Raw genomic sequence first — 21,697 nt, 5'->3', positions numbered from 1 at the left:
TGCTGCGACAGTCCGGCTTATCACCAGTCCTGTTCTCTACTTCACGGTCTCCATCGACACACATGCCATCGGAGCAGCCACTGGACGTCTCCTTGACACTTTTCTCCGGCATCTCCGGTGGGCTGTGCCATGTCAAGACACATCAGGTTTTCTTGAAACGAGGTCTGCACACCTCCTGCACCGACAACTGTCATGTGCGCGCCTTTGGATCTGCGTATGGCCGGGCACCCAGCGAATTGCAGGTTCTCCGCGACAGTCTTCTTGTCGAGCACGGCTGCTTACCACCACCTTGGTCATCTCTCACTGGCGAAACCCCGCAGAACGCGACGCCCACTTGGCCGTCGCTTGTATTCCAAACTTGTCTTGCTGCGCCCACAGCTGATTAGACATGAGACGACTCAGCCAGTGGCTCTGCCTCCGTGGAAAATCTGATAGCCTCCGAAGGCGGTGCTGTGCGTAAGACCTCCGAGCAGAACAGCATGTCCCGGGAAACGCAGCTTGTGGTCTCAGCACCAAGGCGTCCCGTCCCGCTCATTCTGACGCCAAAGTACCGGACTTGCGTTCTGCGGTTCCAGCCACCACTTCCAGTATAAAGCGGTCACGGGCTTCATATCAGGTTGAACTCACCTGTTGCTCGCTCCGGGTTTGCTTCCCTTGACGTTGTTTTGCCGTCTTCAGCGCCTGCGCCGTCGTCTCCACAGGTGGTACCTTTACCGCATTGGCTGGGGCGAAGCACATCACACGGACGCAAATCCGGCCGCTGGCCCATCTTCCGGTCAACCCCGAGCAAACTGCCAAACCCACAGGCTGATCTCCCGACTGCTTCACGAGCATCTCGCCGACAGTTCTTGAGTAACTTTTCACGCCTGCTGCCTTCGCCATCACTCTCATATATCTGCACCCCTCGCCCGTTGAGAAAGCAGGCAGGCTCAACCGCCTTATCTTGTTTCTCCTGCACGGCGGCCTTCCTGAACTGTTGACCTTAACTTACCGGCCTTTACGTACCTATTCAGAGGCTACTTACTTATAGGTTACCATTACCTAAGTAAAGCAGCATTATCGATGTTCGCATACACAATCAACTGTTTCCAGGCAAGAATTCATGAATTAGAAGACCAGAGTCGTAGAAATAATTTAGGGTTTCATGGCATCGAGGATGACAATGACCATAAAACATGGGACCAAACGGAAAAAAAAAATTCTTAGCGCCCTGTCAATATATTGTCACGCTGTAGTGACGGCAGTCCAGCGGTCACGAAAACAACAAGACTTGGAAACGAAGCTCTTTATTTGGGCTGACTTGCGCCCGCAAAAGAACTGAATCACTCGGCGGCGGCGTAAGCAAGAAACGTGCTTGTCAGTCGTCGAACTACGAATGCCCGCTGCTCGCGGCATCGTTCAATTTAAAGCCGGCAAGGAAACTTCGAGATAACAGGTTGAGGTCATCTAGAGTAATCTGGAAACACGTAGATGCCGCTCTTCGTGGCTATGATCAATCGAGATTAGTCCGGTAGCTTCTCGCGTCACAAACAAATATGATAACACCCCTTTCGTGCGGCCTTGCGCGAACGAACGGACATTACAATGATACGTGGCAATATGTAGACCCCGAAGTCTTCCCTAAAGAAAAGGCATGAATTTCAAAACCAGAGGGAAATTGTCAAATGCAAAAAAAAAACAATAACAAAGAGGCCGGCCCCCCATATTTTAAGCTAAATTACAGCAATTGGTCGTGAACGACAGATACTACTTGTACGACACTGTCAACCATAAAACATTTCAGATTAACACAGAACGCACCAAGCCGATAACCCAATACGCGCATTCGTCTTTCCGCGCTGCATCGAGTCCTGGTTAGGGGAAACGTGTTTTATTTAGTAATATCCGAAGTGTCATCAACAGACGTACAGAACTTTCCTGTGCGATAAGTGCGTGTTGCGCTGACATCATCGTGTTAACTGAATCGTGTTAACACCGTTCACCCTGTTCTTTCCGGCGTTCCCGAAAGCATCGTCCTAGGGCCCCTGCTTTTTCTTATATTTATCAATTACTTATGCAGTAATCTTTCTTCTTCCGTACATCTTTTTGCTAATGACTGTGTTCTTTTTCAGGAAATAACAAACTATCGTGACAAGCACATGATCCAGACTGACCTTAACGCTATCGTATCATGATGTAAAACCTGAAAGATGACACTGAATGCTGAAAAGTGCAAACCTATGCGCATTTCTACTGTTAATAGTGATTTGCCCGTACATAGCCTTAATGGTGTTGAACCAGTTGAAAGATATAATTACCTCGGAATTCATACTACGTCTAACCTTAGCTTGCACGCGCACATTGAGTTCATCCCTAAAAAATTTAATCGCATGCTCGTATATCTGAGACCTAAATTTTACGCAGCCCCAACCAACATCAGATTTCTAATCTATACCACACTCGTATTCTTACAACAAGAACATGCTTCGTCAACAATATGCTTCAGCACACGGCGTAATCAAGACGAAGTGGTGGGCGCGCGTTAGTTAGAACGCTCGGAACGTATCCACGGCCGGACGCTGCCACCGCCGCTCCACTGCTCTCCCTTGTTCGCCAAGTCTAGCTCCTTATAAATCTGGCCGTGGTCCCCTTTTAGGCGACCTCCAAAATATTAAGGTGTCAAACTGAAGGCATTGAGATCTTTTAGGACTAATGCCTGAACATCGGTTGCCATATCTGCTTGATCCATGGCAGAATTTGCGTATGTGCTACAGCAGTGTTCTGCAGCGGCAGTTGTCCAAATTTGACGGCAATATTCACCTCAAATATATACCTCGAGGAACCATCAACTATGCTGCAGTTTTGGGGTAATTTGTTTTATCATAAAAGAGAAGACGAAATATTAGTCAATGATACCGCAAACTAGTTCGATAAGTTACCGTCTTCAATGTATGAAATTGCTCAGCTTGCGGACTTGTAGTTTGTCTTCAGATGTTAACAGTTCCAGAAAAAGGCGGTTTCATTTATGACTGTGTTACACAGTGCACCTTTGCGGCTTCATCTGAACGCAGCTTGGAGCTCTTTACGGCGATGTGCATTGCGCTGGTGTTTCACCAATATGCGATGAATGATGACGGCTATTATTGGGATAGCGTTACAGAACTTGGGCCGCATAAAATCCGTCGTCGGCGTCGGTGTAATCGGACGTGCAAGAAAAATCCACTAAAAATTCGCAGAGAAGCAACCTAGGAGGCAGGTGGGTGACGTAGGTCCCTTAACCTTGTGGCGTAATCACAACTTGCCCAAAGGATTGCGAGGAACCTGTGCACAGTGTCCGGCGGCCGTTAAACTAACGATTTGTCGGTCCGGTTGCAGCGAATGCGATCTAACGGCAGTGGCACATCGCTTCACAGCTACACCACTCATCCAGGAGTGCTAGGGGGATTCCCAGGGACCTATGAATGTTAATCAGAGAATGACCAATTTTGCAAATACGAGCTATAATCCATTAAGCTATCGTGTCCTACCCTTAAGGCAGGCTTTAAGGTCCTCTACAATTTTTTAATGGCATGTTAGCGATTGAGAGCCTATTCACAAGTCCGATACAATTTTCTACTTTACGCTTTTTTTAGTTTAGTGCCTGCATATATGATGGACAGCCTAAAGTGGTATAGTGTGGGGTATTCGTTCTGAGCAAACAATACCCTAAATAAAATTTTACTCATAATCATCATGCTAGTTATTTACGCACGTGCTTTCTTTACTTCATTTTACCTTGTAACACTTTTCATAAACAGCTCAGGCCGACAGCCTCAGTACCCTCTGTCTCCTTTGAATGCATAACAAACCCTGAGGAAAGAAAGGAACGTATGTGGCACTTAGAGGAGGAGAAGAAGAGCTAATACACAAATAACTAATCCGGGAACAAGGAAGATCAGTTATAATTTCCAGCAGAAAATTAGCGCGCAGAATAAGTAAATTCTTGGGTCCAAATAAATAATTTTCATTCATAGCATGCAGCATCCGGGTATGTGACGGATACTTCTGTAAAAAAGGACAGATACATTTTCATCGCGCTTATAGGGTGCCATTGCAGTCTGACAGAAAAGTGAAAAGTAAAAATTTGATCCTCGCTATTTAAGTTAATTCGCTTTTTCTTGACATTGAGAGGAAAAGCAAAGGGACCATAACCAGTCGCAGTATTCAAATTACATCGGTGAAAATCGTTTTGGAGCTTTCAAAAAGCGGTGATCTTTTTCCTTAAAGGCCTTTACTTTAGATCAAACTAGCCGGTCTGATTAGGCATAGCAAGTGCCAACAATACGATGGCACCAAAAAGTGTTTCCCTGGTTGTCAGGCTACCATTTTACTTCTAATGGACAAAAACTGGAACCATAAAGAAACCACTCTGCTGGCAATCAAGCATTTTGCTGCTATTGCCTCCAGAAATTGGCTGTTTGTATATTTTGCGTTTTTCATTTGAGGTCATCATCATCATAATGATCATCATCCACAGCATGCGTGCTTCCGCTAAAGGACAAAGCGGCACCCAGGTTTCTTCACTTTACTCAGTCATGTGCCAGCCGCGCCCACCGACTCCTCGCAGACTTCATAACCTCATCTGACCGCCTAACTTTCTGCCATTCCTGCTAGCGTTAGCTTCTATTTGGATTCAGTCCATTACCTCTAACGACAATCGAATATCTCTCCTTCCTATTACATGCCCCATCAAAGCCGAGTTCTTGAATTCGGATGGAATTTCATTTACCCACGTTTGTTCTCAGTCCCATTTTTTTCTTGCTTTCTCTCGCCATTATACCTAACATTTTCATTGCCACAGGCTTCTGCTTTGTCCTGAATTGAAGTTCAACCCTTTTCGCTACAGTCCATATATCTACCCTATGGATGAATACAGGTAAAATCCTGGTGTTATATTGTTTTCTCTTGAGATGTACTCAACTGTTCTGTGGCCACTACCTGCACTTTCCCTTACCAGCTCCAGCACCTCGCTGCCAATGATACGCTGCTGTTTGCTTCTCAGGCTGTTGAACATTAATTCATTTTTCTGCTTATTAATTATTAGACCCATTAATAATCAAGCTTCGCAATTCATCTGCTCTCACTTAGCAGCGAAATAGAAGTAGAGAATCGCACATTCCAGAGGAATTTGCTATTATCTTTTTTTCCAAGTGTTATAAATCCAGGTCTCTGAATACTGCTTGTAAACAGGCAGTGAAGAGCGTTAGAGAGATTATGTCTCCGTGCTTGGCGCACTTCGTTATTGAAATTTTATTGCTGTCTTTATACGCGACTGTAATGGATGTGCTGCCGTAATCGCTATCGTCCAGTATATTACACGAAACTGTTCCGCACAATGATTCCATATTGCCTGTATTACTGCTCATGTTTGAACTGACTCAAGTGGTTTCTCGTCAAACTACGAAGGCCATATATTGGGGTCGGATATATTCTGCTCATTTCTCTATCACCTAATTGTTAGTGTGTATACGGTGTTTAGTCCAGCAGCTTTTACTATAGCCTCCGTGGTCAGTGGTTTATTGAAGTGTAAGATAGCAGTGATTATGTTAGATATGCCTCAGTAAATACCACGCAGGCAACGGAGAGTTATGTGTCTCTCTGTATGGTAAAGGTTCATTTGCTTTTGCGATTTGTCAGAAGTTTGTGTTATGTTTTCTTTTGCGATATAATCCAGGGATCTCTTCAACACCAAAACAATTATTCAGCAAAGAGAGGGCATACCAGGTTTTCGACGCGACCTTGTGTGCAGTAATGAAGCTGAAAGGCAAAAAGAGTCAGTTTTAACCCACGCAAAATGAAAACTCTCTCCTTCAATGGTGGTTAACAATGATTTCATTAAAAAAACAAAACCAGCTTGGCCGAGAAACATAATCACAGATGGCTCTTTACTCTGTATAAAGCTTCCAAGCGCTTAGAACCGAAAAGGCCGCTTGAGAAAAAATGTCCTTTTCATCCGCTGATACCATTTAAATTTGTATGTGGGCTATTTTGCTCCTAGTTTCTGTGTGGATACGTATCCGCCGTTCTATCATGAGTGCTTGCAAAAAGTTTCTCGCCAAAGAAGATTGAACTATACTTCGAGTTTAGCGGTGATATGATTGGCCGTCAGTGTCTGGAATGGATTCAGGCGCCTCTGTCGACGCTCCTATACGGCGCGATTCGTAGTTAGTGCATACCATTTGGCCCAGATACCGACTCTTCTGCCGCACATCGGCCCGTCATTCGCCAGAAGTCAATGACACGTTCTCATGCGGACGGTATTTTTGAAAACTGGGCAGTACATACTGCTCAACGTCTAATGATAATGACGCAATATAATTCCCTTATATTAGGATTTTAAACTCCATAAATATAGCTTTTGGACCTGGCGGACCATGTAGTGATAACTGTAGTGATCTCGGCATTTCCTGCTGCGCCGCTTTCTATAACTACAGAGCCCAGCTATGAACTTAGATCGCATTTATCACACGCCGCAGGCTACTCGCGTCTCAAAAACGTGTTGTATGGGGCTCTGAAAAGTACGTAGCACCTCAGAAGCCTTTGTGTTGAATGTTTTCATATCTATCTCATTGATATAGATCTCCTCCAAACATTGAACTGTGTCTATCATTATAAATACAGGCGCATACTGCGTAAAGCTGATACACAGCAAAGTAGCCGCGCAATATGCGCGACGCTGATTGTCACGTCAATTCGAACAAATGGCGGGAGTAGTGCTTTATTTTTAGCTTATCAAAATCTGTCTCGTGGCTATGGTAGGCTTGATTTTCTGCAAGCACTTGTGCGAAAAGGCGATTGCAGGTCGCAAGTGAGAGGGGAAGCAAAACTAGCTTCGTTCCGATTTCCCCTCCCTATAGAGCGAGCACCATAGCTTTGTGGGAGACGGGCTTAGGATTCGGGCAGTGGCATTTGAAACCATGGGAAGAGCCATTTCTCATGAGGCAGTTCACAGTTGAGAGGTACTGGCAAGAGGTGCCCTCTTTTAGACCTTGTTGTACTGTTGGCCATACACTAAATATGTATAAGATTTGTCTAATTCTAATAAGCGTTATATTAGGGAATACAGTGGAATCACTAGTTCATAGGTCAATAGTTCTTTAAATCTTCACGGTGCACTTTCTTCTAGATTATAATGATGTTTGAAGTTTTTCTTGCTGGCGGTAAATACAATCTCCTGAAGAACTAGAATTATTCCTTTGCATTTTTTTTCTGCACATTTGCTATGCCCACCCTCAAGGCAGCCCCAATTTTTCCATGTTTCGGTGCCGCTTTTCGCATTCGTTTTCTTATAAAATTACCTTCACTTTCTCTTCCGGGGCCCATAGAGTATCGACGTCATCTTCCCCGATTTTTCATTGTTACAGCTGCATCAGTGGGCGGTTCTACTGATGCAATTCGAATTGCTTTGCGCATTAAACTATCTCATCTGATGTGGTAATGACATTCTCCTCCTGCCTTCTGACTACATGCATCTGCCTTTTGCCGTCTGTATCATTTCTTATTATGTGCGTGTGGTTAACTTTGCTCCAATTGGTTGTTTAACACTTTTAGATTTATCTAATTCATGTGGCAGAAGTATTTCATGGCCTATCTTTTATTTACTTGAGTTGTCTCCCGAGGAAGCTTGCCAGTACCCTGGCTAGCTAACCCACGTCGTAATTTGTAGCTACCTAAGGAAATGTACAAGTAGGACCATAAATGTTAGCTTATAGGCCAGTGCCATCTTGATTGATTAAAGCTGGATACCTAAATTTAAGTCAATTATGAACCTCCTTCACCAGTAGACTAGTCACCAGTAGACTAGGTTGATCTCTCGCCTAGCTGTGTTCAATGAATGTCTGTTGTTTTGAGGTTCTCTCGTTTACTTCAGTTTGTTTCCAATTTCTTTTCGTAGACGATTCCGCTAGTGGGACAGTTAACAAAGGTTATACTCCGCGTGGAATAAAAGTTACGCTGTCACGCACAAAAGATTCAACAAAAGAAGTCTGCCGTTCGGAGCAACCTTTTACTGACTACGTGGTGCTCAGTATCTTCGGTGAGAGGCGCAGTGTGCCTCTCAACGTATCACAATATACTCTTTGAACTCCATCAGATTTCCTTCCTTGGTATGAGAAAACACACGCACGACAGTTACTTTTGCCCAATTAGTAAGCGCATTCCAAAGTCTGCCTTGGACGTAGGTATGCTATGCATTAAGTTCTAGATATTTCCCGCACATAGCACAAGGGCTTGAGCAAAAAGTATCACAGAGATGTACATGCCATTAAACTAGCCAACACAGAAGACCCGTTGTGAGGTGGAATTGATTCTCTGCAGGTGTTCACAGCTTTGCAGATCAGGAAAGTGGTCTGTGGAGGAACGCATTCATTAGTGTGACAATACACAGAACTGAGAGTAAAACTTCCGGCCTTAACAAATAGTACTCCAAAATAGGTGAAAATCAGAACGCAGCCTTTCTTTGGCTAGCAAAGTGTTCACACAATTAGCAATGACGTTTGGGGACAAAGCGACTAACATTAACTTTATGCGCAATTACCAGCTTTAGGAAAAGAATCAAGGCAAGGGGATGTCACCTCTTGGGCTATAAATTTTTTTGCGGTTAGGAGAACCCTTCTACTGTCCCTTCGCGTCCTTTTGTATCGGGAGGTGCCTCAAGGGTTTTCCTCTACGCCCGAGAATCAAACCCTGAAGTCTGCTGCTGTCCCGGATGGCATCAGGGTGCCTATAGTTCGGCTGCAAGGCAAGATGCTTGCTCTTCAGAGGCCCTGTTCGATATTTCAGTTCGAAAATATATTTTTTGAAAGTGTAAAGGCTTACGCTTAATAGACGGCGCAATTGGAGCGCTGCCAACTGTCAAGTTTCATGCGATCGTGACCAATGCCGATAAAATATGATACGATGTTACTACCTTGAGCCAGCCGCAGTTCATTGCAAAATTTGTAGATGCCGTCGGCAGCTTATACCGAAGTTTAATCGCTCAGATTCTTCTTAAAAGATTTCTGCGCAGTGTGTTGAGAGCGCTTACTTATTCACAGCCTGAGAAGATATGAAATACGATTTCATCTCCCGCTCTCGGCAAACACAGAGACGAGCATCATCGCAATACAACGCCTCACCCACACGATGCTCACCTTAAAAAAAACAAATAAATTGAGGAGCCTGGCCTGCAAGATTCTATTTGTGAGTACCACCTTACTTTTACCTTGAAATGCGTTCGGAAATGAATATGGTTCTTGGCGTAATTGCCACTTTGGCTCAGCGCCGACCTTTTTTTTTCTCCGGCAGGAAAAGAGAAAGCGACAAAACACTGGCACGATTTCTGGATGCCAACTCTCACAGCGAAATGTCTAGCGCAAAGGAGTGCACAGAATGGTGAGAACTTTATTTTTCAGCTTTGACGAAATGGACTTAACGAACGTTGACTACATCTTCAATCACCGTCTCTGAGTGTTGTGTGGCCCGACTCGTGTTGCGTTCATTACGACTTCGGTCGTCTATCGTTTGTGCAAGATGAGTATCAGAAGCGCTTATTCTTCCACTGCAGCGGTTCTCTGCCCTATTGAAAAAACTCTGCGTGAGTTTGCACGAGAACAGTGATTTTTGTACGATCACGTTCATTTTGCACACGAATGCGCAGAAATTGTGCGTTACCTGTACGCATTCTGTGCGTCCTGTGTGTACATATGCGCGTACTGTGAGCTGATAGACGTTCACGCACACTCTTTGCGTGTAAAAAATCGTGGACTCTCGTGGAGAACTCTCTGTACGTGGACATCTGCGTGCTGAGAGGGGCTTGCCGAAGCTGTGCGTGCTTATGTGCATACTGAGCAAGCTCAGTGAGGCTGCATGTGGCCATGTGTGCGTTTGCTTGCTTAGTAGCAACTTGTCGAGACTGTAAAGGCCCATTTAGGGTGAAAGCAAACAAAGTTCGAGCATTCAGTTAATGATTACTTCTCAATAATGAGCAATAAGCTCACGTTTTGCTGTTTTATAATTTTCGTCTTGGCATAAGTACCCATTAATCATTTTCAACTTCAGCAAACAAATAACTAAAAAATTATCTTTTAGTGCAAAATGCTTCCCTTCGATACTGCAGGGACCTGTACATGACAACATGCACACTGAGCAAGAACTTGTCAACATTGCAAGTTCATTGTAAAATAATGTAAAAAACAAGCTGCTAATGACTCTTACAGCATCCTTCAGTTCTTCCTTTAACCAATTCTGAAAGTTACAGATATCTTATAGATACATAATGAAAGCCATCCAGAGCACTTATGTTGTTGCCCGTCATGCAGACAGCCATATTTCGAAATCAGAAGCAACACAACCATTTGTTGCTTGCACTCGAAAGGAGTCAATCAATGGAATAACTCTGAAAGGGCAACAGTGTTTGTTAGGTGCAACAAACAAGCTTGGGGATATAATCAGGTTCAATCAAACATGACGTGCAGAAAGCGAATTGTGAGCTGTAACAGGAATGTTACGAGGCAATTTCCAAAACCATTTCCAAAGCAATTTCCAAAGTCATTAGCATAAATTTACATACACGTAAAAAGGCCATGTAAGCCTACACGAAAAGACAGTTTTGAATTCACAGTTGGTGTCAAAAGTTCAGAAATTAGTGCCCTCTCTCAATTTCAGTGACAAATCACAGATCGATTAATTAATTCCCAGTATGGCTCCAGAACAAATCCAATGAATCTCAAATGTGCGAAGTATATATACCACACATGTTGCCCGATTAGCACCAGCATTGCATGATGCATGACGAAGTATCACACTCTTCATTCTTCTTCAATCTGTTTTGAAATTTGCACTACCACAAAGACCATCTGGATGGACTATGATTCCATCATATTGCTGAGAGTCACATTCGGAGACCAAGAGCAACACAACAGTGTGCTGCACATGAGTGGATATAATGCACTGGGACAACTGTGCACAGTAAGGAACGCTTGTAAGGCGTCAGGTATTTGCTTGGGGAATGTAATCAAGTTCAGTCATGTTTCATGTGTAGAAACGAAGATAAAAATTGTAGCAGAACTATGAAATCCAACATACAATACTGAACTTCCCCAGGTGATCTACACACACATAAAAAGCACGAAAGGATAAGCTCAGCGGTACTGTTAATTTTGATGCCCTTTGAGGTTTGACTTGCGCGTCTGTATGCAACCATCAGATACCATCTTGAAGTTACCAGAATGCCCAAAACAACTTTGTTGAACTGTTCTACTCTAAACTGAAATACTTTTCCTTAAAACATTTTTTTTTGCGACATGCTGTGTAGCTAATTATAAAATAAAGAAAAGAAGCTGATAAAATTTTCTCATCTCAAACATACTGATAAGTACACAAATCTGAGTGCTTTCAAGAGAGGTGACGCACCCGGTATTCAGTGTCCAGAAGCATACATAATGCTGCTGAATCCTATAGCAAGAAAATTTCTTTTAGTTGACAGATGGCTATGTCTGGTTACAAAGTCAATACCATGTAAGGCGCATATCCTAACCTGCAATTACATGAAGCTGCACGTGCTTCATAGGCTGTAACTCCGCCAATAACTGCTACATATTTCCCACCTCTAGCACGAGTGCGGAATCAATATACAGCATGGAAACAGCAGTTTTGTTGCTTTAGCTTCTTTACTATGCTGTTTAGGCAAGAGACGAGTTGAAATATTTGCATGGGCAGTTCTCGATTGAAGTAACGTAAAAAACATCCGCACTCCTTTCTGCTGAAGCGACTGGTGGACCACTTTTGCATGTCGCATCTCGTATGACTTGCTAAGGGTCCAGACTGACACACGCACTTCGTCAAACCTTCACAGAAAACACTCTTCGCTTTTGCTATAAGCTCCGGCCACAGGCAGTAAGTGTCCCGTCACCGTTCACATCGCAAAAGAAGGCAGCGCTCGCAGGCGGGCAGTTTGAGCTGACAGCGACAGGCGTTGCAGGCACACCGCCGACTAAGTTTCCAAGGAAGCCACACTGTAGAAGGGCGCCGTCTTGTAATCGAAACACACCACAGAAACAATGGCCACTGTCGCTGCTTATGAGCCAGGCATTTTTGCAACGAAGTTAGCAGTGCAATAGGCCGAAAGGTTCGACTCATCAAACGACGGCACCGCACTGCTGACCTCATTATCGTTGTCGACCAGACATCCATAACACATAAGCCCCGACGGATCGCTTAACTACCACTCTTGGATGAGAGCGCGCCCACCGGCAGCACACACCGGTAATCCTTCTTCTTTTGCGATTCCAGCACAGTAACAGCGGCGCGCAAGACCGCCCAGCAGCAGCACAAGAAAACAAGCGAAGCTCACGGCGGTGATCTCAGAAACCATGCAGCATGTCGGATAGGCTTTGGATTTGACGCGCTAGACCATGCCCACTCACGCACGCACGCACGCACGCACGCACGAATGTACCGACACGCATATTAATGCGTCCATGCGTCACAAATTTCTCAAGTTTTTAATGCTAATATGTGCACAAGAACTTAATTATTTTTGTAACGAAAGTTTCATTTTGTTTTAGTCCTTTGCTATCGCATTGCCCAAAAGCATAGAGCCCGAAAGAGACGACCTGGAGGAATGCCTGGAGGCGATGCCTTTCTAAACGGGCCGAAGGAAGCCGGAACTGGCCGAAGCGCTAGCCAACGAACGCAGCGTCTGGGGAGGGACAGCATGGCGGTCAGCGTTACTACGTTTGTCGTGGTCCTTTGTGGTGCCGAGGGCATGAACCGTCGCTGGCATGAGCATTTGTCACTCTTCCGATATGTGATGTGCCGACAGCAGTGAAATTCGCTGGTGCGATGTACGAAAACGTGGTAAGGTGCTGAGTAAACCTGTGTTTATAGCGTGCGTCAGCGGGCTCGACGGATAGCGCGTCGTCCTTTGCGCGCCTCCACTGGAAACGCTATGCTGACAGTGGGGCTCATTTCCTCCATGGCGGAGCAGCTGGTGGGAGACCACTACCCGGGTGACATCTCGCATCTTGGGGGTAAGTTAATTTTCTTCGAACCTGTTCATTATTTCAAAGCCTTTGCGCACAACTGGCCACGTCAACACAGCTAGTACAGAGACGCGAAGACGCAGTGCCTATCGCGGCAGCACGCAGCGCTGAAAGGTTGTTTGCTGGCGGCACACGGGCATGAATGCGCGTGTAGTGTCAGTGGTCACACGGTCATGGTCAGTATGCCATGAAAATATGCACAGCTGATCCGATCGCGGGGTGCACGATATCGGCGCCGTACTGCCGCCGTACTGCCATTCATCTCTCGCCGAGAATGGAATATGTGCCCACCAATAGATCTTCGGCCCGGGCTTTACATTCTCGCCGCATGTTACGCTGTAATTGAAGTAACAGCGCTCGAGCAGTTTAACTAGTAGACTGCGATTCAGCTGTATGCGTTAGGATTGAGCTTCCTCCTCTTTCACTTGTATTTCACTTGTACTTTTATAAATTGTGTATTTAAGGTACGAAGCTGCATATGATCCAGCTGCGTTCGTACTTATAGCCGAGCCAGTGTAGTCGAGCCTTGAATAGCAGAACGGTGAGATAAAAACAAATTGCTCTGAAGTTTTCCGCCTCTATTTTGGCATTCGCTTTTTCATACTTTGGCTCGGAGCTGAAATGGTACAAACAACTGCAAAATGCACACAGGTGCCCTAGCTCCATTTGCCCTAAATCCCGAAGTTGCAGTGAAATTTAAGGGTAATTGAGCCTTTAATATGTACGAAGAATAAACTTGATTGTTTCATGATTATAACCAATGGCGCAAATAAATCTGACTTTGACTTAAATATGCTGAGGTACCTCTCCAATACCTTATTTGATGTTAAAGGAAAAAGTGTGGTTTTTCTGCAATTGGCACTATTAATTCATCATACCTGTGAGAATGTGAAATCAGTGCTAATCATGCCAGATTTCAAATTGAGGGACGCATGCAGAATTTGAAGCAAACCAGCCTTCTACTGAAAATATCGTTCTGCTGTGGTCTGTTCTTTTGAATGGTGGCATGTATTGTAGAAACGATGCTGGATATCGATATGCAAGTGATGTCTCGTCTGAGGCTAGCTTGTGAATGACTGCCGTGGTTATGAATTTCTTGTTGCCTGGCCCACTTCGAAATGTGGTTAAACAGTTTTGTTCCATTCTGCGACCGGCTCCTTTTTGTGCCTTGCACTTTGCCTTACATGCTTGATTCTAGTCCATTTTTTGCACTGTGCTGCTGTTAAATGTGTCTTTTTACCTTGCAGCAATCTCCACATAGCTTTACATGCAATGCCTCTTCCAAGCTCTCCAGTATGGCTGTGCCAGCCTTTCACTTGGTGCTAGGATGCCCAGCAAGCAAGCAGGCTTTTGAGGTAAGCACTGAAGACATCTTCCGACACAAGTAGCTTTTATTTTCCTAGTCCACTGCTACTTGTGTGACCCCTCGTTATGTTGATTTTCGCAAGTTAGGTTGCCTATTAAGGGCTCTCTTTTGTTTTTCACCTGCTGCTGTGGCCTACTGCATTGGTGTTCGGCTACTGAGCCCAAAGACGCGGGATTGAATTGTGGTGGCTTCGTTTCGACAAGGCGAAATGCATATTTGCTCGTGTGTTATGCAATGTCAGTGCATGTTAAAGAATCTTTGGTGGTCGAAATTTATGCACAGCCCTCCTCTATGAATGGAGCTATTGTTCAACTTTTAGGCATTAAAGGGACACTGATGGCAAGCTGAAGTTGACCTGTGATGATGAAGTTCCGCATCCTAACCACAAAGACGACACTTTTTCTGAAAGTGGAGCTTTATAAGCCAGAGAAAGCAAAACATACAATTTTCATCAGCACCGGCTGATTTCGGAAGTAAATTGCGATGCGCTGGCTCCGTTTTTTTTTGGCACAGATTCCAGAGGCTAGGCTGAACTGCCATTCACCTCAGAACGGTTATCATGGAGTCCTTTGTGTAGACTTCATGAGTTCAAATCGAGTGGCGGGAAAATTTTTAAATGTAATTTTTGCGCCAATCATTGTGTTGATGGCCTTTGCGCTGCTGTTAAAACCGGGATAGCAGTATGGTATCCCATAAAACTAGGTTCAGGACTTGCAGGAAGTGGTTTATCACATTCCGCTAGCTTGTGCAAGAAACTACTTCAGGGATATGTGCAGGTGTCTTTAATGTGTTCCTGAGTGAGCACTAATTTGTTAGGGGGAAGGCAGCTTCTAATCTGGCACTACAGTGCCAATGTCGTGAGTGTAAATCATAAGATGACCCATCAGAGTGTACGCCTGATTTCTGTGACACTTCAGTGGTGTATAGAAGTGGTAAACAAATCTGTAAGGTATTTGATGCATATCTCCAAGGCAACGGCTGTATGAGTAGCGAAGCCATTAGTCAATCTTCAACGGAAAGAATTTTCTCTTTTAGATGACGTGCTTGTATATCAGTGACAGTTATTTGTTGTCCTGCCTTTCGCTGGTGTGGGTCATGTGTGGCGCATCTTCATGCGAGCCTTCTTTTCCTTTACAAAAAATTCAATTGATAGTCCAACCTGTTTTCTTCTCTTTTCCTGTGTTGCATCTTTTGGCTGGTTTTAAATCTGTAACTGAGCTCAGACCGTGATAATTACTGCCGGTAAACAGAGCTACTGAATGTGAGCTTGGCATACATGCGTACTGTATGTGTGAAAGTGCAGTTTACAATATTCAGAAATGCTTGATAGCCTTACAAGAATCTAAAATTTTGTTGGAATTCCTATTTGTTCTCTGTTCAAGTGTCGAGAGTTTTTCCGCTTCATCGTGTGATTAGAGCCACTTTGGTACTTAAGCTGAAATCTTTTCTTTAGCCTGCATGTTTCTCACTTTTGGGACAGAAACTTGGAGGCTAATGAAGAGAGTTCAGCTTAAGAGAGTATAGACACCTAATCTTGGTGGCATGTTTTCTTCTCTATAATGGTGCGGAAGACACTACTATGCATGAATCACCATCTGGTATTCGCGTGAGACCGCTAAATAATTTATAATCAACTTTTTCTGCCATCCTGTTTCGGTGAACAATTTGACTATGGCTATGACATCAAAGAGAGGTTATAGGTCACGTGAGGCATGGGAAAACTGCACTTATAATCGCTGCTTCATCATTTTAATTCGCTACAGCGCTGACGCCAGCATTCCTTAAGAGCCAGAAGTACCAATTGTATTGCAGTTTTTCATGCCTCACGTGACCAATAACCTAGCTTTGACGTCACAGCCATCATTCAGCTGTTGAAACCGAAACAAATACAGCAGGAGAAAGAAATTTGATTATAAATTATTTAGCGGTCATAGGAGGATGCCATGTGGTAATCCGTGTATAATACTTTATGCCTTATTACAAAGAAAAAAACACGTGCCAAACGATAAGGACAGCAAAGTGAGCTATGGAAAGAAAAATGATAAGTCTAACATTAAGAGACCAAAAGGGGGCGGAGTGGGTGAGGGAACAAACGCGGGTTAATGACATGCTACTTGAAATTAAGAGGAAGAAAAGGGCCTGGGCGGGGCTTGTAATGGGAAGACAACATAACCGCTGGTCCTTAAGGGTAATGGAGTGGATTCCAAGAGAAGTCAAGCGTAGCAGGGGGCGGCAGAAAGTTAGATGGGCGGATGAGATTAAGAAGTTTGCGGGGATATGGTGGCCACACCTAGCAAAGGACAGGGTTAATGTGGAGACATGGGTGAGTCCTTTGCCCTGCAGTGGGCCTAGTCAGGCTGATGATGATGGTATGTGTCGCACCTGCTGCTTCGTGCTATCAGCTGGCCCATGCTTGGCCGACCAGACTAGCCAAATTTGTGATGTGGGTTTTCTATTGCACCTGCATTTGTGTACACAGAGGACTTGAATGGTAGCAGGCGATGCTGTGCATGTGTTCACGCCACAGCACACATGACCCACACTGAAAGCTTCTCTGCCTTTAGTAAGACAGCTGCATCAGTCTAGGACATAAGGTATCCCAGTGCTAGAGTATGAGTAAATTGCTCTGGAATTTTAATCTGGTATCAGGTAGCATAGTGCAAAAGAAGGCTAGCGCGGCTGCCTAATATTCTCTTGGGCAGCTGTGTTGGATTTTCAGTGCCTGTTAGTGTAATCCGTGAAAGTTCACTGTAACCCATTCGTTTCGATGTAAATTAGGAAGTCCTTAGAGCCCTGTAGTTTTTAATGATAATAACAAGGTAATGCAGTAATTCAATTGTACCTGTTCTCTTTCAACACAGTAAAGTGCTGCTGGGTCGAGATCACAGTTTTACTTTGTAGGTGTGCTCAGGCTGTCATCATCATCATCATCAGCAGCAGCAGCAGCAGCAGCAGCAGCCTGACTACACCCACTGCAGGGCAAAGCCTCTCCCATGTCTCTCCAATTAACCCTGTCCTTTGCCACTTGCGGCCACTGTATCCCCACAAACTTCTTAATCTCATCCACCCACCATTTTTTCCTGTGTGTGTGTCTTTTCGCCATTCTGAAATTCTATCATACAAATGGATTGATGCACGTAGTGTCAGGTGCGTAATGTGATACCACCAGCTCACCCCAAGCTGTGCTCAGATTTGCCTCATTGCTGCAGGAGCAATAAGGCAGGCTTGAGGCTGAGTGGTGCAAAAACATGATTTTTCAAGAATGTCTCTGTGGAAATTGCAATTAATCATGTGAATTTGCTTTCATTTTAGGAGCTGCTCACAAGCTGTGCGCCTTTCCATGCTGATCATGCTGGCCAGGTACGCTTATGGTTACATTACTAGGTTGTTTTCATAATGGCAGTTGTGGATTTCTGTGTGGTTTTAAAACATAAATTGTATAAGTATTTGGCCTGCCACAAAAGTATAGTGGTGCATTCAAGGCCAGTGTTACAAAGGGATGTTTTGATTGCTGCAAGAACTTGAAGGCCCCTGTGTGGTCACTGTGGAAGGCCCCCTCCCTACTTAGGAATTGCTATTTGGGTTACTCAGTCATTTGGCAGAGGAATAGTGTATAGAGATAAGGGATGGAAGAATGCTTCCAACTAAAGAAAAAAATCCAGCAAGCAGTCATAGAAGCAGTACAAAAATGGCAAGGCTTTCTCTAATTTACATCGAATCTTTTTCACTTAGACTTCTTTTTGCATACAACGGCTGATGCTTGGCTTACACACATATTTTCTTTAGGTATGCAGTAGGTCTCACATTCTTGTATGATATGGTCACGGTGCCAAAAAATGATGGTGGTGTTAGAAAACTCGGAATATAGAGGAATTTTATTGCTGACCTTATGGAGAACTATGGTAGCTGTGCAGTCGTTATAAATATCTTCCAATATTTTCACATAACACTCTTCTACACCCTGATTCCACAGTGCCTGCATGGCAGCTGTGGTTCCACCGAGTCAGTTGCTGTCTGGTAGTCAATGAAGGCTATATATTGGGGTTGGTTATATTCTGCCCATTTCTCTATCACCTGATTGATTGCATGAATGTGGTCTCTTGTTGAGTATCTTTTACGAAAGCCTGCCTGATCATTTGGTTGATTGAATTCGAAGGTTGTCCTGACTCTATTAGTGATTACCTTAGTAAATACCTTGTAGGCAATCGATAGTAAGCTGATCGGTCTGTAAATCTTCAAGTCCTTGACATCTTCTTTCTTATGAATTAAAATAATGTTCGCATTCTTCCAAGCTCCTGATACGCTCGTGGTCACGAGGCAAGCGTGTACAGGGTGGCTAGTTTCTCTAGCACAATCTCTCCTCCGTCCTTCAACAAATCTGCTGTTACCTGATCCTCACCAGCTGCTTTGCCCCTTTGCATTGCTCCTGAGGCTTTCTTTACTTCCTCCCTCGTTACTGGCGGGATGTCCCATTGCTATGCTCTACTGCCTCTCTCCGTAACGTTCTGATTACATTCACTACTGTAGAGATTTGTGCAGAACTCTTCGGCTACTTTAACTATCTTATCCATATTGCTTATGACATTGCCCTCTTTGTCTTTTAGCGCATACATCTGGTTTTTATCTGTGATTAGTTTTCTCTTCACTGATTTTAGGCTACCTCCATGCTTTAGAGCATGCTAGGTTTTCTCCATGTTAAACTTTCTTATGTTGGCTACCTTGCACTTATAAATAACTTCAATAGCTCTCCTAGTTCTATTCTATCTCTGAAGTTAGACGTCCTCATGCTTTGGCGTTTCTTCATCAGATCTTTCGTCTCCTGAGATAGCTTGCAGGTATCCTCTCGAATGATCTGACCACCTACTTCTGCAGCACGCTCCAATGAATTTAAATATGTATTTAAAGATAACAGTTGATGTGGGAGATTGAGCTTCGAGATTTGCACTTCAACTCGGGAGTTATGCCACTGCTACACAGAATACTTGATCGCCGTAGAGATATTTCATCATCTGGCACCAAGCTGCTGTGGCGCCACTGTCACAGTTGATAATTTTGCTGGGAAGCTGTTGTAGCGCTCACACAGTTTTGAAAAGGTGGTATTCATTGTTTTTGTGCTATTGGCAACAGTAATAATATGCTTGTTGCAGTGTTTTGTGGCTAGCCTTCTTTTTTTTAGTGAAATAAGTTGTACATTTCATGTTGAGTATTCTTTGAGCGATTAAATTGCTTTGATTTTATTCCTTCGTGTATAGTTGCGAGTGCTCCATGTCTGAGTGCAAATTTCTACCACTGAAAAGCCTTCAAAATCTTAATAGATGTCCACACTGTTCTAGGGACTCAGTGGCTATTGGAAATGCCCATTTAGCTGTATTCAAGTGCCACTGAGTTAATAGCCATTTGAAAGCCTTCAAAATGCCTGTGTGACACGGTTATTAGATTTTGTGCAGGTTTGATGCTGAGCAGTCTGCGTGCTTGAGTCGGGTTTTCCAGTGTCTATATTTCAAACCTGAAACTTTTCGAAATCATCATTAGTTCATTAATGGAAGAAGTACTTGTGCCCTTTTCTCGAATTTCCAGAAAACAGATTAACTGAATTTTTTTGCATATACTCCTACCTTTTTGCAGGTGCTGCATAGTGAGAACCTGTATCAAGACGCCAACCTGCTGGACTTGGAGAAACTGAAGAAATTGTTTAGCCACTGTGTGGCACCCATCATGAGGGATGTGGCATTAATAAAGCCAGTTAAGGTGACCTTATCTATGTCCTTTTGCAAGCATGCTACACATATGAGAACCATCCCACGAAGCACCGTTTCTGCAAAGCTTGTTATCTCACAACATGCATGCTGAATGAGGCAGTGACAGACAGATGAGGAGGCCTTAATGCAGTACATTAGCGTACCGTGTTGAGCAGTGATGTAGTAGCCTTGCAGCCATACAAGGTATTATCGGCATCATGATGGTAACTCCATTAGACAATGTCTAGTGCTCTGTGAGCCAGACTCGGCTCTTGAACATTCTGGGACTCACCCTTGGCTCTCGGACATTCTGGAAGCCTCACCCGGCTTGCGCATATTACGCGAGGATGTCTCCTGCTGTACGAGCCTTACGCGGCTTGCGCACTTATGTGAGAGATGTCTCGCGTTTGCGAGCTTGCTCAGCTTGCGCAAATAATGTGAAATATGTCTCGCGTTCTGCGACCTCGTTCAATCGTCGCATTTTGCGTGGCAATAAACACGCAAAGATAGGCACGCAGAATTCACGCTCAATATTTTCAATAGGGTGGCCACGTATAATATTTCCGTGCCGTGTCCCTTTGCCTTGGCCACTTGCAGGCGTACAAGAAAATGAGGAATTCCTGGTCCCCATCCATGTTGTCTCTGAATTAATCACCCATGGACTATCAGAAGAGTGCTTTCGTGTGGTTTTCAAGTAAGAGTTCTGTCTCCCCTGTTACATGCATTCGAACCGGCATCGATAATCTGCCTACTTTAAAAAAAAGTGTATTCGGTCTCCTACGTTCAGCGCATTTCGCAAAACTGTGCAAGCCCTCTTTGCATGGAATAATATATTGATGCCAGCGCTCGTGCAGACGGAAGCGCCTCTCAAGAAGAAGAGGAAGTGTGTGTGTGAAAGTGATCTGGCCAAACCCCCGCCGTGGGTATGTGCCATTCAGCCCGAGGACATCATCATCATCATCATCAGAGTGATCTGGAAGCGCACGTCTGTTGACCCGCTGTGGACCCTCAGCCGCTGATTACCAACGTGACAATATTTCATACAGAAAAAAAAACTTGCTAAAAGCTGTTCAGTGGGGAGGAGATGCTACCACCTGCGCCATACTTTGCAGGAACGAAAAGGGAAACAACCAGCTCGCAATAGACACGTAATTTTGATAGGAAATATAAAAATAGATTGGTTGGTATTAAACACTATATATATATATATATCTCGTTTTGTGACTTTTAATATGTATTTCAAAGTGTGACACGGCCAATTAGGACTAGAAATTAGCCATAGGGCCGAAAAAAAGTTGGTAAATTCAATTCCACATTTTGCAATCATTCTGGGGATTTATATTCAGCATCATTTAGAAATTATACTATCAACATGTGTTGCGAGTACCTTCTCGCACATTGCGCGCCACTAAATTTAGTGTGTTATTTCATTTCTTGTCATTTTTCTGCGATGGTTGTACTTACACTGATGATCGCATCATGCATCTCTTTGCTGCTTCGATGTACAGCCAGATCATCGAGCAAGAGCTTGGCGAGGAATTTGTTTCAAGGCA

At 44.1% G+C, this 21,697-nt stretch overlaps 1 protein-coding gene across 1 annotated transcript in view; it reads left to right on the top strand.

The window, feature by feature from the left end:
• Positions 1-20,842, top strand: part of LOC149369829 (uncharacterized) — a 30,887-nt gene extending 10,045 nt beyond the window's left edge. The window contains exons 2-5 of the mRNA XM_089576538.1: positions 14,288-14,395; positions 17,719-17,766; positions 20,032-20,176; positions 20,742-20,842. Of these exons, the coding sequence (XP_089432664.1) occupies positions 14,288-14,395; positions 17,719-17,766; positions 20,032-20,176; positions 20,742-20,842 (402 nt within the window). The remainder of the gene's footprint in view (positions 1-14,287; positions 14,396-17,718; positions 17,767-20,031; positions 20,177-20,741) is intronic.
• Positions 20,843-21,697: the final 855 nt, after the last annotated feature.

The sequence above is a fragment of the Amblyomma mixtum genome, chromosome 1 (assembly GCF_055824585.1).
Source record: "Amblyomma mixtum isolate Tamu chromosome 1, ASM5582458v1, whole genome shotgun sequence".
Lineage (NCBI taxonomy): Eukaryota > Metazoa > Arthropoda > Arachnida > Ixodida > Ixodidae > Amblyomma > Amblyomma mixtum.
This window is presented reverse-complemented; position numbering and strand designations above follow the sequence as displayed.